This window comes from Panthera onca, chromosome C1, assembly GCF_046562875.1.
Source record: "Panthera onca isolate mPanOnc1 chromosome C1, mPanOnc1 haplotype 2, whole genome shotgun sequence".
Lineage (NCBI taxonomy): Eukaryota > Metazoa > Chordata > Mammalia > Carnivora > Felidae > Panthera > Panthera onca.
Genome location: NC_138346.1, coordinates 203,150,840 through 203,177,992, shown reverse-complemented (window position 1 = coordinate 203,177,992; position 27,153 = coordinate 203,150,840). Strand labels below are relative to the sequence as shown.

The 27,153-nt window shown below is 39.7% G+C and overlaps 1 protein-coding gene across 9 annotated transcripts in view; it reads left to right on the top strand.

Annotated features, from left to right (window-relative positions):
• SRRM1 (serine and arginine repetitive matrix 1) overlaps positions 1-24,330 on the top strand; it is a 32,082-nt gene extending 7,752 nt beyond the window's left edge. For 2 of the 9 annotated variants that reach the window (XM_060624280.3, XM_060624297.3), the window contains 13 exons: positions 334-537; positions 1,180-1,374; positions 1,698-1,817; positions 3,888-4,162; positions 9,307-9,387; positions 10,425-10,511; positions 13,012-13,156; positions 13,548-13,589; positions 17,323-17,433; positions 19,497-19,961; positions 20,535-20,730; positions 22,248-22,457; positions 23,277-24,330. In XM_060624280.3, coding sequence (XP_060480263.2) covers positions 334-537; positions 1,180-1,374; positions 1,698-1,817; positions 3,888-4,162; positions 9,307-9,387; positions 10,425-10,511; positions 13,012-13,156; positions 13,548-13,589; positions 17,323-17,433; positions 19,497-19,961; positions 20,535-20,730; positions 22,248-22,457; positions 23,277-23,381 — 2,236 coding nt within the window. In that variant the 3' untranslated portion in view covers positions 23,382-24,330. The remainder of the gene's footprint in view (positions 1-333; positions 538-1,179; positions 1,375-1,697; positions 1,818-3,887; positions 4,163-9,306; positions 9,388-10,424; positions 10,512-13,011; positions 13,157-13,547; positions 13,590-17,322; positions 17,434-19,496; positions 19,962-20,534; positions 20,731-22,247; positions 22,458-23,276) is intronic. The other 7 variants (XM_060624291.3, XM_060624283.3, XM_060624282.3 and 4 more) reach the window with 7 other exon arrangements.
• Positions 24,331-27,153: the final 2,823 nt, after the last annotated feature.

Genomic DNA, 27,153 nt, shown 5'->3' with positions numbered 1-27,153 from the left:
ATAAATAAAAAAACATTAAAAAAAAAAAAAAGAATCTAAATCTAGAGTTCCAGGTCAATGCTTTCCTCTTGTAACTGGTATACCAGACAGTGTTGTTACCTTTTATTTGCTTACCTTTCTGGTTTTCTTTTGGCCCTTCCCATATTAAGTAAATATGACAGGATATCTTATTTTCATAAGGAATCTCTCACCTGTAAAGACCAGTGGTATAATTAAAAAGATTAATTTCTCACTTTGCCCTTGACCCTCTCCCCCAACCAACATTATTCAAAAACCTGAAAAAAATTGCTTTTATCCTAGACACAAACCTGAAAAAAATTGCTTTTATCCTAGACGCAAATCCAGATCTCCTTCCCCTAGAAGACGATCTTCCCCTGTCAGGAGAGAGAGAAAGCGCAGTCATTCTCGGTCTCCCCGCCACAGAACCAAGAGCCGGAGTCCTTCCCCTGCTCCAGAAAAGAAGGAAAAAACTCCAGAGCTCCCAGAACCATCAGTGAAAGTAAAAGAACCTTCAGTACAAGAGGCCACTTCTACTAGGCAAGTAGATAAAAATTTATTTATAAATAAGACAATTTTAGGCTGTTGCTAACTGCCAGTATAATTCTGAGTTACAAACATAAAATTACTTGGTTATTTCCCTTTTGTATTTTTTAAATCATAAGATCAGCTTGTTGACAGATTCAGATTCTGTAGGAGAGTGTAAATAAAATGCCCCAAGGGCACCTGGGTGGCTCAGTTGGCTAAGCGTCTGACTTCAGCTCAGGTCATGATCTCACAGTTTGAGGGTTTGTGAGTTCGAGCCCCGTTTGGGGCTCTGTGCTGTCATCGCCGAGCCTGCTTTTCTTCCTGTGTCTGCCCCTCCCCAGTTCATGCTCTCAGCTCTCTGTCTCGAAGATAAAAACACCAAAAAAATGTTAAAAAGTGAAATGCCCCAAAGGTGACCACTGCTATTGGTTGGTTGTATTGTTTCAGATATCTTATATCCTGTAACTTGCTTTTTTCACCAGTATTGTGGACAACTTTGTACTCTTAAGAATGTATGTGGTTAGAATTGTTAGTTGCATTTTGGCTTTCACTGATGTGTATATATCTTTTGGAGCTAGGGAGAAGTCCTCATGGATTTTGGCACCATCTTAAAAAGAGAAATAACCATATTGCATCAACATTTTGTTTCTACAGTGACATCCTGAAAGTTCCCAAACCTGAACCTGTACCAGAGCCTAAAGAACCTTCTCCGGAGAAAAATTCCAAAAAAGAAAAGGAGAAGGAGAAGACCCGACCAAGATCTCGGTCACGTTCCAAATCAAGATCCCGGACACGGTCTCGCTCTCCTTCTCATACTCGACCTAGACGGCGTCATAGATCCCGATCAAGGTGAGTTAGGGCTGTAGGAGTGACATAGATCTTAGGTTTTATGTGCTCCTCTGCTGAGTAGAATTAGGTAGATAATTTCAGAGCAGTAGAAAGCATTTAATTAGTACAAATGTTATTCTTTGGACCTACAGAGAGAATTTGAGGTCACTTTTGTGTGCTGTAGAAATTTGTGTGCACACTCTGTGCCATAAAAATCTCTACATAAATGGAAAATCGAATCCTTTGAAGTCGGTTTTTTAAAATGTAGGTGTTCAGAAAGCTGTCTCAGGGACTTCGTTCCTTGTTCTTGTTTATTCAGGCCCTAATTCTGTTTGTTATGGCAGATCATACTCCCCGAGAAGGCGGCCAAGCCCGAGAAGGCGGCCATCTCCTCGAAGAAGAACTCCACCAAGACGAATGCCACCTCCACCCAGGCATAGAAGAAGTAGATCTCCAGTGAGACGGTGAGGGTTTTCTTTTTTCTTATACTTTTTCCTTTATTTTCTTTTTCTCCTCCTCCTCCTCTTTTTTTTTTTTTTTTTTTTTTTTTATTTGGAAGTGTCAGTATATGAAAATGTAGCACGTGTTAGTTTTAGGCTCATGTTTGTATTTGTGTTCCCCTGAAGAAAGCTCAGGAGTGTTATGAGGTGATGCCTAAAGAGCCTCTCATTGGGGCGCCTGGGTGGCGCAGTCGGTTAAGCGTCCGACTTCAGCCAGGTCACGATCTCACGGTCCATGAGTTCGAGCCCCGCGTCAGGCTCTGGGCTGATGGCTCAGAGCCTGGAGCCTGTTTCTGATTCTGTGTCTCCCTCTCTCTCTGCCCCTCCCCCGTTCATGCTATGTCTCTCTCTGTCCCAAAAATAAAAAAAAAAAAAAAAAAAAAAAGAGCCTCTCATTTGAGGTTTAATTATGTCACAAAAACCACGCTAGTGCAGTGTTGGGGTGGGAAACAAGAAATTCACATTTTACTGATACTTGACGTTAACTTTTACCCTTTGAGACCCCACCCAGATCTCCTAGCAATGAGGGAATCTGCAGCCCTCCCACTTTCTTTGGATTTAAATTATCACTGGCTTCTAAAAAGCAGGTAACTACAGAGCCAGTAAGCTACTTTCACCAATATTAGAATAACCTATTTGCATTACATTTTTGTTTGAAGTGTTTTTTTCCCATTACAGAAATGAGTGCTTATAAAATTTCAAACAAATAAGTTGAAAGTTACCCATAATCCTATTCCATGGATATAGCCATTTTTAGCAGTTTGGCATCTAGTCATTTCTGAAGAGATCAGTCAGAAAACTAACCCTGTCAGTACCAATGTTCTTTTTTAAAGAGTCATTTTAAAATTGGCATAAGGCAGAACATTTGGGTCTATCCCTTTTAACAAAAAGATTGTTGCTAAATCTGCCCAAAGTAGAGGTTTGGTGCACCGATAGAGTTTTCTGCCTTCTTGACCTCCTTGGAAAGAGCTATGATGATTGCGTTTCAGATTATAGTTAGCACAGAAGTTTTTTGTGTTTGAGTCTTTGGGAAAATGAATCCACTTGGAGAAGAAGGGGAAATAATAAGGTCCACAGTTGTTTGTTTCTGTAGTCGGGTTTTTCAGAGTCCCATATTGTTTTAAAAGAAAAGATTTGGGGGGAGGAGGTGGTTGTTGTGAACTCTTTATGACTACTGCTAAAAATGATAGACTTGATGTTACTGCTGATAAATGAGACTGATGATGTAAATGGTCAGTTGATTAGGCATCCCACTTTTCTAAAATTGGTTATATTCTTTTCTAGGAGAAAATTAATGCCGGTGCTCTCTAGTACGAGATTAGCGGAAACAGCTATTTCTTATATTGGAGTTTTGCAAACAGCGTGTTTTAATTGTGCTTACTGAGCCATTTAGCAGTCAAAATATTTTGCAGATTGTGTAAGATTCCCTTTCAGCCAGCTTTTATCTCACACTTAAGGTAGGGTTTCTTTTTTTCAGGTTCTCAGGAATTCTTCTGCCAAAGGTGAATTCTGCAGGTACACATAATTGCAACAGAACTTACCACAGTTTTTGCCGCAGAATTCGAGAGGCCCCTGCTTCTAAGTTTATGTAGCTAAATGAATTCCTAACTGCTGCACATCTTTTTTAAAAAACGCAGCCTAAAGGTTGTTTGACTTTGTGCTCTTAAACGGAAAATACTTCGCCACCCAAATTTTGTATGCAAACTCCAAACAATGGTATCACTCCTAAGGAAGAAAGAGACTGGCTAGTTACTGTATTATAGCTTTCAACATGACATATTTTATAACTGGACAGACAACTCAAACAGAAGCATTCATCAGAATAAGTTATTCATATTTAGTCTCAGAACTAGCTGTTTCCTGTCCTAGGTCATGGTTTTGTTTCCCATGTTTTTTTTTTAAACTTAATTATGGGCTTAGCTACATAAACTCAAAAGTTGGATAAAAATAGCTGTTTTTGTGTAAACTGTACATACCTGTAAGGTCGTTTTTGACAAGTATGCAGTTAACGAACGTGAATCCTTTATTCCACAGAAGAAGGCGTTCATCAGCGTCCTTGTCTGGAAGTAGTTCGTCATCTTCTTCGTCTCGTTCCCGGTCACCGCCAAAGAAGCCTCCTAAGAGGACATCCAGCCCCCCTCGGAAAACTCGTAGGTTATCTCCTTCAGCAAGTCCTCCGAGGCGAAGGCATAGGCCATCACCTCCAGCAACTCCACCGCCAAAAACTCGTCATTCCCCAACACCCCAGCAGTCAAACCGTACAAGAAAAAGTCGGGTTTCTGTCTCTCCAGGGAGAACTTCAGGTAAAGGTAAAAATCAAACACACAAAAACAGTGTATGTTCGTTCTTTCTCTGTTTGGCTACAAAGTGCCTAGTCAGTCGTCGCTCCTGCCCCTTCCCCCTTCACGGTAAGAAGGAGCTGGGTAATATTTGTGGGTGATATTCTTTGTAAATTTGCTTTTCACCTTTTCTTTCCTCTTTGAGTTCTTGGGGTTTGTTGAAGCAGAGTTTACGCGTAAACTTGTTTTTAGCAGTTGCCCTCTGGCATTGAGTAAGTGGAGAAATACATTACCAGCCCCAATATTTGCATGTGATATTCTTTGTAAATTTGCTTTTCACCCTTTCCTCTTTAAGTTCTTGGGGTTTGTTGAAACAGAGTTTATGTGTAAACTTGTTTTTAGCAGTTGCCTTTGGCATTGAGTAGGTGGAGAAATACATTCATTACCAGCTGTGGGCTGAGTTGGGAGAGCTTATCAAAGTCCCTGTTGTCGTGATAAGGGATCATTTTATTACTATGAGACCAGTTAATTTTTTTCCCCTGAAGATTTTTTTGTTTGATATCTTATTTGAGGACTCCATATTCTGTTTGAGTTCTTTCTTGGCCACATTATGCTCGCTAGGGAAGAACATGGTGTCCCCTTAAAAGCCTGTTTGTTTTTTAATTTAGGCTCCAGGCAGGGTTCTTCTGAGTGTTGTCCTTGCTTTATTCTGCAGATTGATTTCTGAGGAATTTATGATCTGTGATCTGGCCAGGCAAGTAGAATGCCGTATTAGTCTGAGTGAAGGTTGTGGTGTATTGGGGTTTGTTCCTTTGGGTTAAATACACATGGAGAAAGGCGGTAGGATCTATTTGAATTGGGCCTCTGGTGCTGAGAGCTGAGATGATAGCCTGAAGGGTGAGTAGTGGGGCAGGGGAAATCCTAAAAGCTGCTGTAGTAATTGATTTTTAAGAAGCAGCCTGTAGGTTAATATATACTGGGCTCGCTCTGATCACATCTAAATTTTCAGGTTAGAACAAAGAAAATGGGGATGGGCAAAATTTTGACTTTGAGGTATAGACAAGCTAGCAGAGTGACGGGGACTGGCAGGTAATGCTGTTACCTGTAACAAGTAATGTGTAGATTATTTTCTGAATCTTAATTGGGTAATTAATTATTCTGTGGTCAGTTTTGGTGCTTTGGCTCTATAGACCTAGACAGACACCTGGATAAGAACAGAAAAACATTTGAGTCTTCCAGGTTTAGACCTAATTTAAGTATGGGAGGGGGCCTTAGGATCACTTATTTTCATAACCTCATGTCCCGTATTACCTTCAGTTCGTACCTTTTTGACAAGTATGACAAATAGGAAAATTTCAGTGGTTTCTAGCAACTGTGTCCAGTATGTTTAAGTATTTGTACTTCTGCATATTTTTTTGTCTTTCCTTTGGAGCCAGAAAGCTCTCTAGTGAAAAAGTATTATAAAAGTTCCCACCTGTTCCTTTGCAAAAAACATACCAAGGTATGATATAGCCAAAGAGTAATAAAAGTATCTGAACGGGAGGATCGAGTCTTTGTTAAAGTAGATAAGAGTTCACTTTTTGCAGAGGGCGTAGGCACTAACCTCTTGTGTCCTAATACTTTGTCAAGGGAGTGGGCCAGTACTTTAAAAAAAAAAAAAAAATTCATGGTAGATATGCACGTTGGAGAGAAATAAAATGAGTCCTGGTGAAGACGAAGAGCTAGTTATGTTCCTATGGATTCTGGGGCAGGTCTTCCATGTGCAAACAAAACACAACCATAGAAAGGCACTGTGGGCAGTAGAGTCAGAGACTGCCTCGTGTCCTTAAGCTGAATTTGGCTCTGACTACTTGGAGGTAACTTTTTATGGTAAAATGATCCCAGTCCCCTGTGATGAAATTTCAGAGGTAGAACAGATTTTTGAGATTGTCATCAAGAAACAGGTTCTCAGGTTAAGTGATTTGGTCAAAGTCAACCAGCCAGGTCTAAAATTTGGGTTCTCAGTTCCCAGTTGAAAAATGTATGCTTTGCCCAGCTTTCCTATCTCAAAAAGCTTGTTTTGATGTCTGGAGTGGGGAGATGGAGGGCAAGGTGCAACTTTAACTTTAGATTCTGTACCTGGTAGGATGATTTCAGAAATTCCTTTCTTGCAACACTCCACTGCTTATAAGATCAGTGACACCATTGAAATATAATAGATTTTACTGTAGTAGTTACCAATCGGGACTTTTAATATTGAGCAAATGGAGTGGGAGGGAGGCAGGGAAAGTATTTTGGGGAATTTAAAGGTGAATAATTTGTGGAGTATGTTGTACATTCTCATCCGAAAGGGTCTTCAGGAAGCATTTTGTAATCAGTGGCATGTTAGTTAAACTGGCATTATCTTAGTGTATAAAGCAGTGTGTTGAAATCAGTGAGATATTTAATGAAATCTGTTTACAGAGGCTCTATATCTATTGTGATTTTAGGATGAGATCCATTTAGCCATATAAACTGTATTCTGCAGACAAAATTATTTTACCAGTTCTAGTAACAGTAACTTTACAAGTGATCTTTTGGACAAGTCTGGGAGATTAATAATTAATAGGACTATTGAAGTAAACTTAAAATTCTGGTTTTACAGTTGACTTAGAAGATTTCTGACTTTATGCTAGAATGATTTTGCCCCTTGAATACTAAAAATAAAACATTAACATAATAAACTATCAGATCTTCTTTAGATCAACAAACTCTGATGAAACATTAACATTGTTAATAATGCAATGATTCAGTCATATTAAGCCAGAGCAGGCATATATAATAGATACTTATTTTAATGGTATGAATATATTGGTAATAGACTTTAAACCATTAGCTAAAGAGATTGGATCAAGATAAAACTCCAAATGTGTATTTCTATGGGGGAAAAATGTGTATGTTCTAGTTCAGTGGTGTTTATTCAGTTGGCATTTGCCAACTATCTTGCAGATATAACCACATTTTTAGTGTATCATAGGGGAAAATGCATTCTGACATTTAGACAGCTTCTAAACACATTTTAGAACCCAGTTCTTTTAGGTAGTAACTTAGACATGGGGGGGGGGGGTATAAGTAACTGGATGCCTCTAATAATTTTTCAAGAATTAAAGATTAACTGACACTTTGAAGTGGAGAATACAGACCAGAAAAATAGCCTCAAGTCCTTAAAAGTTTTATTTAAAAGCATGTGTATTTTATGTCTTTGAATTTGTTAAAATACACGTTTTGAGTGCACTTTGGCTGCTGTGGTTTTTAAAGTGTTTTTTAATAGTTTTTTTATGTTTATTTTTGCAAGAGAGCACGCACGCACACATGCACACACGCGCAAGCGGGGGAAGGGCAGAGATAGAGACACAGAATTTGGAGCAGGCTCCAGGTTCCAAGCTGTCATCACAAAGCCCAACATGGGGCTCGAACTTGTGAACGGCAGGATCGTGACCTGAGCCAAAGTCGGGACACTTAACCAACTGAGCCACCCAGGCACCCCCTTTTTAAATATTTTTTTTTAAGTTTATTTATTTAGATGGAGAGCGAGTGAGCAGGGAGGGGCAGAGAGAGAAGGAGAGAGAGAATCTCAAGCAGGCTCCACATTGCCAGCACAGAGCCTGACCATGGGTCTCGAACCCTCGAACCATGAGATCATGAACTGAAATCAAGAGTCAGATGCCTTGACTGAGCCACCTAAGCACCCCTTGCTGCTATATTTCATGGTAACTGATTAGATATTAACCATTTTTTACCCAATCCAGTAGTTTGTCCAAAACACTAGTTAGAATAATTAATAAAATGCAGATCATTTTTAAAGTATTGTGGTAAATTCTTCAGTTTCAGTACTTTAGCAAAGATGAGCTTTCTGTTTTAGATCACTAGCTCTCTAAGTTACTGCCCCTTAGACTAAGCCTTTACAGCATTCTGAAGAAGAGTGTTAAATGAAATGTATTTGCATTCTAGGTCAACATCCCATGGTAATTGCTTTAATCAAACAAAACAGATATGAGGGTCCTTAGGGGATCATATCTGTCTTCAAATTTAGTTTTTAGCAGGATGCTCTCAAATGATATTTCAGGTTAATCTGTGGTACGCTTAATGGTTATATTTGTGTATACTTTTGATTTTAGTTGAAGGCGTGGATGGATATTATAAATAGGGCGGAAATTATAAATTGGTGGAAATTAAAGCCTATGCTCTAGAAATAGAGTCTTGGGTTCAGATCCTAGTTCACTTTAATTTAATTATCTATGTGACTGGTTGAAGTTACTGCTTTTTAAGCCTCACATTTCTCCTCTTGTAAATTGGGCAGGGGGGTGGGGGGAGGTGGTATTACTAGCAACAGCAACAACTACCTAATACAGCAAGCATACAAAAGATTGTTGCATAATAATTTTCCATGCAACTTGGAAAAGAGAGATTGGGTTACTTATAAGGTGCTCACAGCTCTCTTACTACCTTAGGTATATTTCAGAGCTCCTGCCCCCTCCCCCCTTTTTAAGCTTTGGCAAGAATCCTTCAGCCATAGTGTTTAATTATTTTTGTTATTGTGAGGGCTTACTTTTTTTATAGGTAGTTTAAATCCCTCATGCTATTATGAAGGTTGTATTTCTACATAGTCTTTAGTCTCTTGGTGGCCAACTCCTACCTCTTCTCCGGAACAAATTTCTTTCTCTGAAGATTTCATCAAATCTTATTTCTTAACCATGTATCATTTTTTACTACTTTTCTGAACCCACCTATAGCAGATGCTTGAAAGCTCTTGTGCTGATGGGGCCTGTGTAGTTGAGCACATGTGATTTAGGTTGTGGGGTGGAACCCAGAGGTTTATTGAGTTGAAGGTTACACAGATCTTCTATGCAGAGCTTTTGTTGCTGCGAAACAGCAACTCCTGATTTCTCTTAACTGGCATTTCTCTTGGGAGAATCTTAAGATTCAAAAATCATTATGGAACCTTTTAAGCTTTTCACCAAACGTCTAAAAATGCTTGCTTCCCTTCAGGTAATGTTGAGATAATGACAAGGTCTCGTGGAATTATGTAATTAGCAATAAATTCTTTATAAGAATAGTCTTTCTGCCATTAAGACAGTGTCTTGTGAGGTAGCTTTGTTTTTTGTTGTTTTGCTATTCCTCATATGTAAGGTGTTTTTTTTTCTCATTGTTTTTAGTGACAAAACACAAAGGTACTGAGAAAAGAGAGTCCCCTTCACCAGCACCTAAGCCTAGAAAAGTAGAGTTATCTGAATCGGGTAAGTTTTCGTGTGTTTTTTTGTTTAAGCCGAATTATATTTTTTGCACATTTGGTCAGCCCCTCTGGTTAAAGATTAATTATAGAATATGACTTAGTGGTTAAGAGCTATGGTTCTGAAGTCAGACCAACCTGGGTTGAATCCCCAGCTTCACTACTTAACTACTTTTTTTTTTTTAATTTTTTTTTTTTTTTACATTTATTTTATTTTTTGAGAGACATAGAAAGAGCACAAGTTGGGGAGGGGCAGAGAGAGGAGACACAGTCCGAAGCAGGCTCCAGGCTCTGAGCTGTCAGCACAGAGCCTGACGTGGGGCTTGAACTCACAAACCGTGAGATCATGACCTGAACCAAAGTCGGAGGCTTAACCCACAGAGCCACCCAGGTGCCCCACTACTTAACTACTTTTTTTGTTTAATTACTTAATTTATTTGAGTCTCATTTCTTAAATCTGAAATGCAGGTAACAGTACCATCCTTTAGGCTTTTGACAATTAACTGAAATAATGCTTATAAAGTTCTTAGTGCTTAACTTGACCTATAGTAAATAAGTTTATTTTTATTATATTTAGTGAACATAGTCTAAAGTCAGCTTTTTATTTATTTTTACTTACTTGTTTGTATTTTTAATGTTTATTTTTGAGAGAGAGAGAGAGAGACAGAGAGTGTGAGTGGGGGAGGGACAGAGACGGGGAGACACAGAATTCGAAGCAGTCTCCAGGCTCTGAGCTGTCAGCACAAAGCCAGACAGGCTCGAACCCACAGGCCATGAGATCATGACCTGAGCCAAAGTTGGATGTTCAACCACCCAGGCACCCCTAAAGTCAGCATTTTAAATTGGGATTTTAAGCTTTTTGTTGTTGTTGTTGTTAAAAAATGTGTGTGTGTGTGTGTGTGTGTGTGTGTGTGTGTGTGTGTGTGGTTGTATTGCTTGACCCAATCGGATAAAAGTTGAAGAGACCATTTTCCATTTCAAGTATGTTACGTGTTCTGTATGTGTAACTAAAGAAACACTTTTCTAAATGCATCCATCTTTCAGAAGAAGATAAAGGTGGCAAAATGGCTGCAGCAGATTCTGTGCAGCAGAGACGTCAGTACAGACGACAGAACCAGCAGTCTTCATCTGGTATGGACATGGATTCGTCTGTTTTCTACCTGTATTTCCTGATGAAAACTACTTAAAATAGAAATATCCATTAGTGTAGTGAGTGTACTTAGGAAAAATATGTGCTTACATGGAGATCTCTTTAAGGGGAGGAAGTATTAGTTTTTGGTTTTTAGTTTTCAGTCTTAAAGTTTAATTTTCTTTTAAGTTGTTATGAACATAGTAGACCTTTATAGTACAAAAGTAAAAACAGAGGTATAAAATTTGGGAAAGTAGATTTTTTTTTAATGTTTTTAAACATTTTTATTTATTTTTGAGAGATAGAGACAGAGCATGAGCAAGGAAGGGGCAGAGAGAGAGGGAGACACAGAATTCAAAGCAGGCTTCAGGCTTTAAGCTGTCAGCACAGAGCCCAGTGTGGGGCTCATATCCACAAACTGTAAGATCATGACCTGAGCTGAAGTCAGATGCTTGACTAACTGAGCCACCCAGGTGCCCAGGAAAAGTGGATTTCTTTTCCCAATCTCTAGTGAGTGTTACTCCTTAAAGCTTTTTTTCTTTTTTAATGTTTGTTTATTTTTGAGAGAGAGAGTACGCCTGCATGCGTAAATGGGGCAGAGAGAGGGGCAACAGAAGATCCAAAGTAGGCTCTACGTTGTCAGCACAGAGGGTGAGGCAGGGCTCGAACCCATGAACCTCGAGATCACGACCTGAGCTGAAATTAAGAGTCAGACGCTCAACTGACTGAGCCACCCAGGTTCCCCTCCCTAAAGTCTTTGTTCAGAAATTTTCTGCGCCACGTATGCGGATCTGTGGTTTAAATTGGCAAAAAACGGGCACCTGGGTGGCTCAATCGGTTAAGCGACCCAACTTCAGCTCGGGTCATGATCTCACAGTTTGTGGGTTCGAGCCCCACATCAGCTCTGGGCTGACAGGTCAGAGCCCAGAGCCTGCTTAGGATTCTGCATCTCCCTCTCTCTCTCTGCCCCTCTCCCACTCACACTCTGTCTCTCTTCAAAAATAAATAAACATTTAAAAAAATAGGCAAAAAACAAAACAACAAAAAAATTACGTAAGCTCAAACTTCAGATTATGTTGTCTCCCTTTTTAACTTAATAGAGATATTTTTCCCTGTTCTTAGATCTAATTTTTTAAATCACCAAAACTTTTTTTATTGTAATAACATACTATGATTTATTGAGTCAGTCACCTACTTAGACATTTAGGTTGTTTCTGGGTTTTTCTGTGTGTGTGTATTTTGTAAATAATTGAGTAAATAATAATATTTAATTAATAAAAATTATATTAGCTCAGTGGGTCTTTGTGACCAAGTCTAGATGTGCTATTTTTGCTTTTCAATTATAAGATAGAGACAAAAACACCCCACAGCGGCATTGGGTCTGTTAAAAGCCATAGAGCTTTTGCAGTTCTTTTAACATGAAGTTAATCATAGAAAGGTTTTAAAATGCATGTAGGCCTTGGGTGTTTTTTGGTGCTTGGGACTTTACTTTAAATGTAAGTTTTGATATTTGGGAATAATTGTTATTTTAAGTTCAGGAAACCCTGTGCAAACAGTTGGAAGTTTTTCTCTTTGCAGTCCTGGATGTTTGCTACCAGGCCTGTAAGGAAAGGCTTGTTACATACATTTTTTTTGTTGTTTGTATGATAAGTGCTAGGGATGTGGAAGTAAGTTCTTCAGACCCTAAGATGACTTTCAGTAGCTTTAAAAGTGCCTTAAAAAAGATTTTTTTTTTTTTTTTAAATAAGTGCTCAGGGCACCTGGGTGGCTCAGTTGGTTAAGTATCCGACATCAGCTCAGGTCATCTCACAGTTCATGGGTTCGAGCCCCGCGTCAGGTTCTGTGCTGACAACTCAGAGCCTGGAGCCTGTTTCAGATTCTGTGTCTCCCTCTCTCTCTGCCCCTCCCCCACTCACACTATGTCTCTCTCTCTCTCAAAAATGAATAAACATTAAAAATTAAAAATAAGTGATTAAAGTAAAAGAATCAAGTAATTGCTTGAAGTGCTTTTTTTAATGTTTGTTAATTTTGAGAGAGCACATGAGTGGGGAAGGGGCAGAGAGAGGGAGAGAGAGAATCCCAAGCAGAGAGATCCCCGATGGCAGGACTTGAACCCACAAACCATGAGATCATGACCTGAGCCGAAATCAAGAATCAGATGCTCAACTGACTGAGCCACCCAGGTGCCCCACTTGAAATGCTTTTTAAGCTTAGTTATTTGGCAGATCACTAGATTCTTAAGGGACGCTTATGTCTTGTTGGAGTGTGCTATGGGAATGATTTATATAATTGTATAATAATATATGTTTATACTTGGCTTTCAAGTCATTGACCATATATTGATAGTCACCTTTGTTTAGAATTGATAGCTTATATATGTGCTCGCTACATTAGGGACTTAACTTGCTAATTTGGACATTCCTGTCTACTTAGATTCAGAAAATGTGGGCAGACTCTTAAGCATAGGTGTAATGTGATTTTTTCTTTATTGTGTAATTATAGATTCTGGCTCCTCTTCTTCCTCAGAAGATGAGCGACCCAAAAGGTCCCATGTGAAGAATGGTGAGGTAGGCAGGCGGCGGAGACATTCCCCTTCCCGGAGTGCCTCTCCATCACCTCGAAAGCGCCAGAAAGAGACTTCCCCTCGGTAATGTCTTTTCTTCAGTAGTCTTCACTGGTGTTCTGTGTAGTTGTGATGAAACTTTGTAACTTATGGGATGGGCTACAGGTTTATTTTAGAAATTGGTTAATTCCTTCATTTCAAGGGCTCCTAGAAGGAGGTGGTCAGATTTGGGAGGTTTTGGAATTTTTCTTTGCTTTATTTGGTGGTTACTACTAGTAATGAGATGTTAAGTTTTGTACCACCATGTCATATGTCTGCATGACTAGATCAGTTAAATCATAACATTAACTTCTGAATATCTTTGAACATGTAAAAAAAAAAAAAAATGAATCTTCATTAGTGATACTTAACTCCATTGAAGTAAATAATTTGGTGAATGGAATTCTTGACCTTTGTTTTTCTCCACTGCTCTCAGGATGCAAATGGGAAAGCGATGGCAATCGCCAATGACTAAAAGGTTGGTTAGACGCTACTTTGTAAATTAGGGTTACATGTCAAAGTTTTAGTGACTTAATTTGCTGTTTAGGTAACCTGATGCCATTCCTAGGTATACAGTGGGTATGGTTGTGGAGAAGTTCCTCAGATGTTTAAGTTTATTAAAAGTATATTTCTTTACATGTCAAATGAATGATAGACTTACACACAGTGTTCATTTTAGAGTACCATTTGAGCTTAGATTTTTGTGCAGTTAACAGTACTTGGATATTTTCCAAGAGATAGGATAATAATAATAGCTCCTTAGATTTAGTGGGGAGGGACTTTGTGATGACTTTAGGGTAGACAAGAAAAATTTGGGAAAGATTAGAAAGACTAAAGATGAAAGTGAGGCTCTGGCTCTGTTGAGTGTTTCCCACAGTAGGAAAGTAGGTTGCATATTTTTATTGAACCTTTTTGATCAGGTATCTGTGGGATTGTAAAACGTAACCTTTTAGAGCTTAATAAATAGAAATAGAAATCTCTAATTGTAGCTTATCCCATTAAGTGAGAAAAAGAAAACAGGCCTAGAAGTGGTAAAATGAGTTTGTTAGGGTAGTAAGTAAAGTGACAAAGCCAGATCTTCGACCTGTGCTATTGGCATTATACCATTATACTGTCTTCACTGGTCTTCTGCTTGGGGGGAAGGGGGGGGTCTTAGCTGCCGCTGAATTTCTGAGTATCTTTCCTGAAATGATCACATTGTCCTCTTTATGGCTCACTTTTTGAAACTGTTTTGTTTTAGGTAGTCTCAATTAGTAAGAGTTCTCTTGGAAAGATTCTTTGGAACTAGTCAGCAATGTTTGCGATGGAACAAACTAGTGTATTTGTGCTGCAGAATACTTGACAATAAAAAATAAAAAACCTTTAAGAGAAAGATAAACTTAGATGCTAAGGTATTCTGTTTCCAGCCATAATTACCTCTGACTTCTGTGAAAAGTCTAGTACAGCAGCTAAAAAGTTGCTTTACAAAGTCAGGTTAGTGGTAAGATTTCTTTTTTCCACCTGTTCGGGAACTACTTTCTATATTGGAAAGCAATTTCTCCGCAACACTGATGTTCATTATCCTGCTCCAGGGTGTTTTGGTTTTCCTCTTTAAAAAGGCCTCGAGTTTTAGTGATGTTAGAAATTGGCTATCAGGTGTCCAGGATTTAAAGATGGAGGAAGAATTCTTTGGAATCATGCTTCAGTATTTATTCTGTTTATTTTTAAGATTTTATTTTTTTAAGTAATCTCTACACTCAACACGGGGCTTGATCACAACCCCTTGATCAAGAGTCACACGCTCCACTGACTGAGCCAGCCAGGCATCTCAGTAGTTACTGTATTTTTAAGAGGGGACATACAGCCTGTTTTTTTTTTTTTATTATTTCCTATGTTAAGTTTAAATTTTGACAAAGTAACATTTTCCATGTTTGAAACACGTGTCTCTGGGATCGAACACTCCTCAACTTAAAGGATAACGAGGTACATTGATCCTAGTATTAAAAGGTTGGCATCACATCTCTATTTCTTGTCTTCATTACCAGCATGGCTAGTGAAGTGAGGTTGTTCTGAGAGCATGCTGGCCCCTTCTGATAAAACCTGTCTTCCTGCATACTTGAGGGTTAGTGACATCACATACTGAGACTTACTGAAACCGGTTCTCACGCAATTTGAGGGCACACTTTCCTACTCAATTTCTGCATGCAGTTGAAAGCTTAGCTTGGCGTCATTCAGAGTAACACTAGAAAATGCTTAGCTTTCTGTTGTTAGATTAAGTGGATGAAATCTATTAAGGATTCAGAATTTCGAATAATACAGTGAACAAGCTTGACCAAATCTTGGAAATATATTAAACCTGGCATTTATGTCATTTTCTTTCTTTTTTTTTTTTTTTTTTTTTTTTTAGCATATACGGAAAAATTGAAATAGATTGATCTCAAAGAAATCAGCTTTTTGTTTTAACTCTTAAAATGTGTGCCTTACCAGCTCAGGTAGAACTCTGTAGCCTTCGGATCATAGAGCCGTGTGGTGTCAAGACTCCAGTCTTAAGCGATTATTAGATTTTTCTGGCATTCCTTAAGTTATGCTAGTTTGGTTATGGTGTTATTTGTTCTTTTTGGGTATTTTCCTACATAGAAACAGGACATTGAAGGTCCTCACTGGAAGGGACCTTTTGGTTCCTCTGAGCCTTTCATTTTACAAGTGAACATGAGGCACAAAATAAGTATCTCAGGCCATTCGTGTATCATAATAGATTCTAATCTGAGTCCCAATTTTTTAATGAGAGTTTCTGGTTAGATTTAAAGAGAAGTCACATAATCAACAGTAATAGCCTCTTAGGTTATTATATTTACTGATAACACTGGGAGTTCTTTATATCACTTCATTTTCTAAGTTTGCACCTGTAAACTTTTCTTTCTTCTTTTTAAGTTAAAACCCAAATGTCTTCTCCTATTTGAAATCTTGCTTACCTGTTGAATCAGTACTGTGGTCATCTTGTCTCCCCAGGTCCTGTAATTCTCAGGTTAACCCCGCTAGTAAAGTGGTTTCTCCTTTACTGTATTTTCGTATAATTAGTAGTTCATTTCATTTCATTCATCCAAAGCTTTTCTGTCTAGATAGATTGCCTTTTGTAGTTTATTATTATAAATCTGTTCCAAGTGAAGTCTTAGTCCCCACGAGGCATAAACAAATTGAAATTGAAAATTAAATTGTGAAAATAAAATTTAAATGAATTTCAGAATTTTTTCTGTTCTGTTAGTAACAGAGCACTCTTTAGTTTTAAAGGGAGATCAAGACTAGTAAACTGTAGAAAATATTTCCAGATTCACAGGAAACCTCAGTCCTATGCTGGACAAGAAGTTGAAAACTACATTATGTGATTATGGCAAACTGGCTTGGTGTATATTTTAATATAAATCTGGGGAGATTGCTATGAGTTAGTCCAGTTGATACAATTTTATTTTTCATGTGTGCATTTGTGTTTGTTAAGTGTGTAACAGCTCAGAATTAAGGTTCCTAAGATTGTGTTTCAACCACACTGCTCCCAGTGATAGCTTTAGTGCTCAATTTTTAATCCTTTGTTTTTGAGATAGTGTTTTTAGTTAATAGTAAGCCAACTCTTGAATAGTGGAAATACATTTTTAAAAATCGAGAACTTGGAACAGTGACATATAGATCTGGGGCCATAAGTCCCCAAATTTAAAATTTCTGAGTTAGAACATTGAACTTTTCTGGGTTTTAAAGCAGTTGTTCTGTTTCTGATAAGGAAACAATCACCTAGAGAGCCTTTTTAGCACATACTGGCTAGACCATACGTAGTCTGGGCCTGGTGAGCACAGACTCAGATTAGTCTCCTAGGTAACTGAGGTGCATTCCAATGCTTTCAGCCAGTGTTTTCGAACTTTTTTTTTTACCCTGTGTCATGTTGAGAATTTCTATATCATGACCCAGACTCTGCATATGTATATACTGAAACAAAAATTTTACAAAACAAAATTTACCGTTAACAAGTAAAATGATGATTTTCTAAAATGCTGGTTCTCAGACAGAGCCTTGCTAATGATCCTGTTTAGTATGAAAAACATTGCTCTGAGGGATAGAGGAACAGTTAGTTGACTGCACTTTTGGTTAACAATGATTAAAACTATATCATCTGGATCACTTAATTGTAAATGCTGACTCCAAATAACTTGTAATTTTTTTTTTTTTTTTTTTTTTTTTTTTTTTAGTGGTAGACGGAGGAGGACCCCCTCCCCGCCACCCACCAGAAGGCGCCGTTCTCCTTCTCCTGCCCCTCCTCCTCGAAGGCGCAGGTCTCCCACACCACCACCTCGACGAAGGTATTTTATCGGATTTGCTAGTTGTAGCTGATTGGAACAACTTAACTTTTTTTTTTTTTTTTTTTTTAATGTTTATTTTTGAGAAAGAGAGACAGACTACAAGCAGGGGAGGGGCAGAGAGAGGGAGACACAGAATCGGAAGCAGGCTCCAGGCTCCAAGCTGTCAGCACAGAGCCTGACGCAGGGCTCAAATGAGCCATGACATCATGACCTGAGCTAAAGTCAGATGCTTACCTGACTGAGCCACCCAGGCGCCCCTAAAATGGTTCTATTTTAAGGTGTGTGAATCACATGTCAACAAAGATGTTAAATTAAAAGGTGAAGTCACTCTATTTAGTGATTATAAAGGGAAAAATACTAAGTTTACAGTTTGGAATTCTGTCAGATACCTCCTTAAGTAAGGATTCAAAGTTAGCGGTAACACATAGTGGTATTATATAATTCCCAGATACCTCTGTAGCAGCCTTACCAATTCTACAGAACCTCAGTCAAATTTATTAGGGTATATCAGACAAACCCAATTGAAGGATATTCTACAAGGTAACTGACTAGTACTCTTTAAAAACACCAGTCATGTAAGACAGGAATAGTTATGTATTGGCAGAAACTAAGGACGCATGATAACTAAATATAATGTAGAATTCTGATTTTTAGAACCTGGAACAGAAAAGAGGCATTAGTGGGAAACTGTGGAGTTGTATTTTAGTTAATACCGAGTCAGTGCTAGGATTAATTTCATAATTTGGATAATTTTTTTGTGGTTACGTGAGCGGTTAAGTGGCAACTCTCCATTATTTTTGTAACTCTTCCGTAAATCGAAATGATTTCAAAAGAAAGGGGGGAAAAGATTTGTAATGATATTACTCAAATACGTTACCAAGCAATATGAGTGCCCGTTATATGCCAGGTAAAGTGCTGTAGGTGTTTTATATACTTCATCTCTAGTCCTTGAGGTGAACTTGCTTGCTAGGTGGTATTGTTCCCATTTTTCAGGTGAGGAAATGGAGGTGCCCATTACCATGTTGAACGAAAAGTGGTCTATTGTAAAGCTGAAGATATTTTTAGCTCAAGGTTTGAACATTTCAGGAGCAAATTAGGCAGTTGGAACTGAATGTTCTATTCAGGTCTAATTTTTAAAGCGGCGTGTGAGGACTATGTAGGAAATAAGCATTAAGAGGAAGTCCAGCTTGGACTTCCTCGGCGATGCATTGTTCTAGTAGGCAGACTTACAGTGAAAAGTGGTTTTTGAGACATAAAATGCAAGTCTGTCCTTGGCAGGGTGGGGTGGGTGTAGAGATACCTTTTAAAACTTGTGCAAGTGAACTCTTGTTATTAATACTAAGTCTAAATGCCAGCTCAAGAGAGCACCACATAGAAGAGCTCTTTAAAGTACAGATTTCCTGGGGCTCCTAGGTGGCTCAGTCGGTTGGGCGGCTGACTTTGGCTCAGGTCATGTTCTCACAGCTCATGAGTTCAAGCCCCGCGTTGGGCTCTGTGCTGACAGCTCAGAGCCTGGAGCCTGCTTCGGATTGTGTGTCTCTGCCCTCTGCCCCTCCCCCGCGTGCGTGTGCTCTCTCTCTCTCTCTTAAAAATAAGTAAACACTAAAAAATAAAATAAAATAAATAAAGTACAGATATCCTAAGTTGCCCATAGTAGAGTCCTGCTAATGTAGTTGGCTAGCTATTGCATGATGATAAGGATGTTCAGTTTATGCAAGATTCTCTTCTCAAAAAAACATTCAGATTCCATATGGATTACGTTAAATGACATAATAAACTTTAATTCCAAAAACTTCAGATTTCTCCATTAAGCAGAATGTCCTCTTTTATAGTCATCTAGGATAAACCCACTAAGTGATTTCTTTTCCTTTAAATGAGGATAAAGGCATAGTGTTTCCAATTAAATATTTTTTAAATTAATTAATTTTTAATTCCAATTTTTAATTGGAAACACTTTCTGCCTGGCGCTAACTACAGTGGCGCCATAACTGCTGGTTAGTTTTCTGTGCATTCTGTTGCCTTATTCTGCTGGACCTTCCGACTTAATGGTGTGTTTTTCCTAGGACTCCTTCTCCTCCCCCCCGGCGCCGCTCACCTTCCCCAAGAAGATACTCTCCTCCAATACAGAGGAGATACTCTCCTTCTCCGCCTCCAAAGAGAAGAACGGCTTCTCCACCTCCCCCTCCTAAACGTAGGGCATCGCCATCTCCACCACCAAAGCGCCGGGTCTCCCATTCTCCACCTCCCAAACAAAGAAGCTCCCCGGTCACCAAGAGACGTTCGCCTTCGTTATCATCAAAGCATAGGAAAGGGTCTTCCCCGAGCCGATCTACCCGGGAGCCCCGGTCGCCACAACCAAACAAACGGCATTCGCCCTCACCACGGCCTCGAGCTCCTCAGACCTCCTCAAGTCCTCCACCTGTTCGAAGAGGAGCATCATCGTCACCCCAAAGAAGGCAGTCCCCATCTCCAAGTACTAGGCCCATTAGGAGAGTCTCCAGGACTCCGGAACCCAAAAAGACAAAGAAGTAAAAATATTTTATGCTTTTTTGGTTGGGAACACTGATTTGCATAGCCTTTTATGTTTGGAAGCCTTTTTTCCCTTTACTGAGAAATTACAGAAAATAAGCTGGTGGGAATACAGGCTTGTGAGGCAGGTTAAAGGTACTATTTGCAGATTCATTTTCTGTTTTCAGGATAGTTCCTTTTGGCACACACTAAATGCCATAGGATTTTACTTGGTTCTTAGGGGTTGTCTGGTTTATTGAGGGATGTGTGTTTCCAAAACTGAACTCTGAAGTAATGCATAGAACATTTCTTACACGTCTGTGTATGACTGATAAAAGCAGTCTTGATTACAAGGAATTGGGCATTCTTAATTTCATATAGGAAGTATTAACAATGGATAGAGGATTATGGGACTTAAACTACTCTCCAGGAGACTTAGATGATATGTGTTAGTAGAATCAGCTAGCAAACTAAGTACTCTAAAATATTTAAAAGTGTGTGACTTGGTTATATAATGGAAGTGGGTTATTTTCTCTTGGGAAAGACCTTTGTTCTTGGATATTAAATGTTTTGTTCTTCCCCTCTATTTCTAGGGCTGCCTCACCAAGCCCTCAGTCTGTAAGGAGGGTTTCATCCTCCCGATCTGTCTCAGGATCTCCTGAGCCGGCAGTTAAAAAACCCCCAGCACCTCAGTCTCCTGTCCAGTCTCAGTCACCCTCTACCAACTGGTCACCAGCGGTACCGGTCAAAAAGGCTAAAAGCCCAACACCAAGCCCATCTCCGGCAAGGGTATGTGTCTGCCCTGTTTTATCTTTATAATTTTATGTGGTCACTTGGAAGCAAAGACAGTTTTTTTTTGTTTTTTGTGGCTCAGAGCAGCAGCATTTTCTTTAGTTCCGATGGACTTCAAGGAAGCACAGATTAAGTGGTGGTGGTTGCATCATAGTCCACGCTTAATATTCTAGCCACCCACTGATTGACATTATGTCTAATACTGTTAAATTGTGTAATCTTGGTGGTTAAAATTGGACTGTATTTCTGCTGTTCGACACATTTGGGGACTCTTAAGATCACAGAATCAGTAAAACTTTCAGAATTAGATCGTGTGTATTAGTATGGCTCCTTTGTCATAAAGGAAAAAATTCTAATGTTAACAGTGGTTATATGTTAGAAAGAGAAACGATGAGTGATCTTAATTTTTCTTTACGTGTAGTGCTCTTCTTTTTTCTTCAATAGGAAATACATTTACTTCTTTAACAAAAAATGAGTCTTAAAGCCTGTGAATTACTGGCTGAAGTGGGAAACAGCTGACCCTTGAGCAACGGGGGGCAGGGCCACTTCTCTGTGGAGTCTTTTTGATCAGTACAGAACAGCACTGTGCATGTGTTTCCTCTTCCTTATGCTTTTCTTAATAACATTTATTTTTCTCTAGTTCACTATATTGTAAGAATACGGTATATGTTTGATATACAAAATACGTGTCAATCAACTTACCAGTAAGGCGTCTGGTCTACATAGGCTGTTAGTAGTTAAGTTTGGGGACGGGGAGTCCAAAGTTATGTGCAGATTTTCAAAACTATGTGGGGGATTTACCTTTTATCCCCCACATTGTTCAAGGGTCAACCGTATGCATTGACAAGCACGCTACCTCCATTCTAGAGATAAGAGAAGTCATACGGTGGCTAGAGACCTGGCATTCATACAAGCATATGTTTAGAATAATAGCTGTATTTCTTCAAATCCTGCTACCTTTTGGGCTCTTATTGTGGATGGTTTACAGATATACCCATTTGATTCTTCTAACAGCTTTATCAGGGATTGCTGAACCAATTTTAGGTTGATAAAAGGGGCTCAGAAAAAGGGGATTTCTCTGAGGTCAGATGATTAACAGGTTCGGGAGCCAGAATTCACCTCAGACCCAGTTGAGTTCAGAGACATCTTTTCCTTTGCACGTGCTGTTTCTCCTTACATGTGGAGGTGGCCCCCGGATCCTGGAGCCCTGACTTGCAGCTTGTGGCTTGGAGACCTGGTGTAATGTGAAGTTAGCTGGGGAAAATCATAAAGAATCCGTTCCTTCGGGGTCCATTCTGACTCTTAAAATCCACGAAGAGCATCTTTGCTTTCATTGTGGTTCTCCTCTCCAGAAATCGTTTTCTTGGTAGGAATTGGCCTTGGGCTTTTCCACTCCCCGAGGCCTTAAGAAATCCTGAGATTTGTCCATTTAGTTATTATCTTGAAGGAATAAAATGTTAAGTTGGCCAAAATTTTAGGTTGATTTTATTTTTGTTACTTTTCTGGATTTTTAGAACTCAGACCCCGAAGGAGGTGGAAAGAAAAAGAAGAAAAAGAAGGACAAGAAACACAAAAAGGATAAGAAGCACAAGAAGCACAAAAAACACAAGAAGGAAAAGGCCGTGGCTGCAGCCGCTGCGGCTGCTGTAACCCCTGCAGCCATTGCTGCTCCCACAACCACATCAGCACAGGAGGAACCAGAAGCAGAGCCCGAGCCTAAGAAGGTGTGTATGGATGCTGTCTTGCCGTTTATACGGATGGCCAGATATTTGATTTTGAGAGAGGGCACAAGTGGGCGAGGGACAGAGAGAGAAGTGGGGCTCAAGCTCACGAACCGTGAGATCACGACCTGAGCCAAAGTCAGATGCTTAACTGACTGAGCCACCCAGGCGTCCTAAGTAATTTTTTACAGTAATTGACTCCTCAGCTGTTAGCTGTCTTCTGGTCTATTCCTTGATGATCTACCAAGAACAGGAATTTGCCAAGACTAAGGAAAAGAGTAGAATGGCTACCAAAAGCTTAATGTGTATTTAAAAAATAACTTTAAGGTATAATTAACATGCCATCTACCCATTGACAGTGCGTGATTCAGAAGCACCTGGTTGGCTTAGTTGGTAGAGTATGCAGCTCTTGATCTTGAGGGTCGTGAGTTTGACCCCCATGTTGTGGGTGGAGATTACTTAAAAATAAAGCTTTTAACATTTTTTTAGTTTAGTTTTGAGAGGGAGAGCGCGAGCAGGGGAGGGACAGAGAAGGGGGAAGAGAGGATGCGAAGTGGGTTCCGTGCCAACAGCAGCAAACCCGAGGCGGGGCTTGAACTCACTACGAGACCATGACCCGAGCAGAAGTTGGATGCTCAACCGACTGACCCACCCCGGCGCCCCAAAAATAAAACTTAAAAAAAAAAAAGAAACTATATGATTCAGGGGTTTTTAGTGTATTCATAGAGTTGTGCAGCTGCTGCCACGATGTGGCTCTGCCCTGCACCCCACACCTTTTCGCCAGTTTCTCAAGACTCACCAGTGTGACTCCTCTGGTTTTAGGAGACCGAAAGCGAGCCCGAAGACAACCTCGATGACTTAGAAAAGCACCTGCGTGAAAAGGCGCTGAGGTCGATGCGGAAGGCTCAAGTGTCCCCACAGTCTTAGGTGGGAATGTGTGTTACGATGTACATTTTATTTGGTTTGTACGCAATTCAATTTCAAAATTGCTAAAATGTGTTTGAGCTTTAGACTATAACATTTGTTGTAATAATTGCTAGGTTGAAGTTCACCATGTAAAAAAAAAAAGGGCATGGATTTACATTGCAAAAGGTGTCCACAGTGTATTAGTGACATTCTTTCATTGACAGCTGACATAAATTTCATTTAGAGTGAAATATTTTAAGCCAAAAAAAATCCCCTTTTTAAAAAAGGGGGTTTCAATATTGTTGGCATTCTTATGGTTTCTTTAAAGGCCTTGGCTATTCCCAGAGGTTTTCCTTTCTTTTCGTTTTTGGTTTTTTTTTTTTCCCCTTTATTTTTTCTCATTTGAGTCTTAGCACCCATTTAAGTTATGATGCTTTCAACCTCGTATGGTTTGCAAGCTAGCCCAGAAATAAGACCACTGTTGAACTACCACAAAAGTATAAATGAACATTTTGATGCCACAATCTTTCCTGTTGCCTGTGGAGTCTCTGCTGAAATGAATCCAGATTCGAGCTCTAGGATGAGACGGAAAATGAAAGCATGTTGTTTGCCAGGACACTGTGGGTTTATATGGATGTGTAACAAGTTGATTTGGAACACTGGAATTTCATTCTATTCTGTTGTGTTTTTTTTGTAAAGGCAATTAACTAGTCCCAGGAAGGATCCTTCAGTTACATAAAAGTTTGTTTTATGAAATGTCACGGCTCCATTCATAATTTTGTCTTGTTCTTCCAACTGGTATATACAACTTTCAGAGCTCTCTCATATTTGGAAGGCTGGAAGGGCCCAGACTTTGAAATAGTGTCTTGTTTTCACTGTTTTTGTTTTGTTTTTTTGTTGTTTTTTTTTTTTTAAACTAAAGCTATATAAAGCTTGTGGATTAAACAGAATAAATTTCTAAATTTAAAAACGTTTGCCACTCACTTTTACTTAATCGTCTCAATACTGTGGGAACCCACCTTTTTTAAAAAAATGTTACAGTTAAGCCTATATTTTTACCCTCTTGGCACCTTTGACACAGTAAAGATTGAGCAAGGAAAGTAAAAGGTGGTGAAATTATTCTGCCGTCTTTAATTGATGTGGTACGTGCTATGAAGGGCGAGTGTATGGTAATACGTAATGGACAGGGCAGAGTCGACTCGGCACCTCAAGCGGAGCAGTATCTGTGTATATGCCTACACATAGAAAATGCCCACACATCTTAACTTCAGGAAACCTCGGTGGGATGGTTTTTACCTGAAGGACATGGTCATAAAGGGGCTGTTTTTACCGTGAGTTTTTAGAGTAATTTGTAAAAAGGCAGAAGCTCAGTTAATGAAGCTGCTTCTGTAGTGACCTAGAATCTATGATCGATAACAGAATCTTATGTGTGTGCTGTAACTTAAGTCTAAGCATCTTTCACGTGACTTCCTTTCGATTTTATACTTCTGTTATTTAAGGAAAGCGCAGAATGTGCAGTTTCTAAAATGGTCGTTGATGACTTAATCCCTTCCAGTGTGAGCTAACCAGTGAGCATCACTGGGTACTTGGACCTATCTAGCCAGTCATTCATTCGGTCGGTCCATTTATTTACTTTTCCCGTTCATTCGTTATGCCTTCATTCTCCACTTGAGATTGCTCGCTAGGATTAGCAGTAGCCTCCATTCTGCCAAACTGAACGATCGGTTCTTGATCCTTTACTGGCCCTTGGCTGGATTTGGCTCAGTCGCTCATGCCTCCTTTGAAACACTGCACTTGGGTGCTAGGAGATGCCACTGGTTTCAACCCTAGTTTCCCTCCTGTCTCATTAGTTGGTCCTTTTATGTCTAATGGCTTCTCGCAAACATAACGTGATGGAAGTTTGTCTTAGTCCTTGGTGGATTTCCCTACATTTAATTCCTCATCCCTTGACTGTAAATGTCCTCTTTCTGTTAGTTTGTCAGTTACTTTCTAGTCTGAACTTCCCCCTCACCTAGACCCTGTCCAGCCACCTACTTGTTACCTCGCTTCAGGGGTCTAAAAGAGATACTGAACGTATCCAAAGTAGAGTATTTTTGATGCCGCCCTCTGGTCTTCTCCCCATCTTCTTCTTTCGGTCCACGTCGACTTCATTTACTCAGAGTCGGAGTGAGTACTATTAGGAGCGGTGTCGTCTACGCTCCAGTCCTTAGGCACAGAGGCCATCCCGTTCCCAAGTCCTAAGTCAGATCACAGTACTGCTCAAAACCCTCTGATAGCTTCCTGCCCCTGAGGAAAATCCACATTTTTTACCGTGGCCTCCCAGACCCGACACACCGGGTTGAATCTGCTTTGGCAACCTCCTCCATCCTTCAGTCTTGTGCCGAACCTGCTACCTTGCCCTCCCTGTGACCCATCAAAGTCGATTGCTCTTTCAGGACCTTCACACCCACTGTTCCTTCATCCTGGGAGACACTGCTCCTGACCTTGTGGCTTATTTCCTTCCTTGGCTCTCCTCAGACAGTCTTCCTGAACTCCCCTTCTTTGTCTTCATATATAGCAGTTATTAGTACCTGAAATGATCGGGTTTTTGGTCCCTAGGAGCTCTGGTCTTGTTCGTGACCGTGTTCCCAGTGCCTGCTACGCAGTAGAAGCACAAGTATCTGACAAATGGATGAATGCATTTAACTGACTTGTCTCTGCACTTGCCAGGTGCAACTAGGGTTTGAGGCAAAGAAAATGAAAAGACCGCGATTGCTGCCACCAAGGAGTATTTGCCCGCTGGGGCTGTAACCATGCAGACACTTCGTAGTGGACAGAACGTCGTACAGACTCTGGTAGACCAAGGTTTCTACCGTAGCCTTCTGTGTAACCTCGATCAAGTTGTACTTGACCTAAGTCCTGCCATTTCCTCTTCTATAAGGGAAATAATGGTGGAATCTACCTCAGAGTGGTTTCAGGGTTTTTTTAATGTGTTAGTTGATACGTATAATCCACTGATAGCACAAAGAAAGGTTCCCAACTTTTTAGCTAAGGACATGGATCCATTTTAGTAATGCAAATTTTAGTTTACACGTCTACAAAAGATTTGAACCAATCACAGCCCTATTCAATGCAGTTTTCTTCTTTTTTGTTGTAACTCAGCCTAAAATTTCCTGTTTTAAAGTGTACAACTCATTGGTATTTAGTATATTCACGAGGTTGTGCAGCTTCCGCCACTGTCTATTCCAGAACATTTTCATTGTCCTAAAAAGAAACCTGCTGCCCAGTAGCATTCACTTCTCATTCTCTTGACAGTCCCCTCAGCCCCAGCCCCTGACAACTACTTCCCGTCTGTAGATCCATCTATTCTGGACCTTTCATTGGAATCACACAAGATGTGGCCTTTTGTATCTGGCTTCTTTAATTTAGCATAATGTTTTAAGGTTCAACCATGGTGGTACTTTTTTTTTTTTTTTTTTTTTTTTAAGTTTATTTATTTATTTCGAGAGAGCGAGAACTCCAAACAGGCTTTGCATTGTCAGTACGCAGAGCCGGACGCGGGGCTCGATTCCACAAACTGTGAGATCATGACCAAAATCAAGAGTCGGACGTTCAATCAACGGAGCCACCCAGGCACCCCAGGACTTCATTTCTTTAATTCCCAAATAGTATTCCCTTATGTGGTTATATCACATTTTGTTTGTCCCTCCATCAGCTGGACATTTGGGCTGTTTCCACTTTCAGGCTATTAAGAATAAAGCTGCTAAGAACATTTGCATGTAAGTTTTTATGTGGACATGTTTTCTCTTGGGTA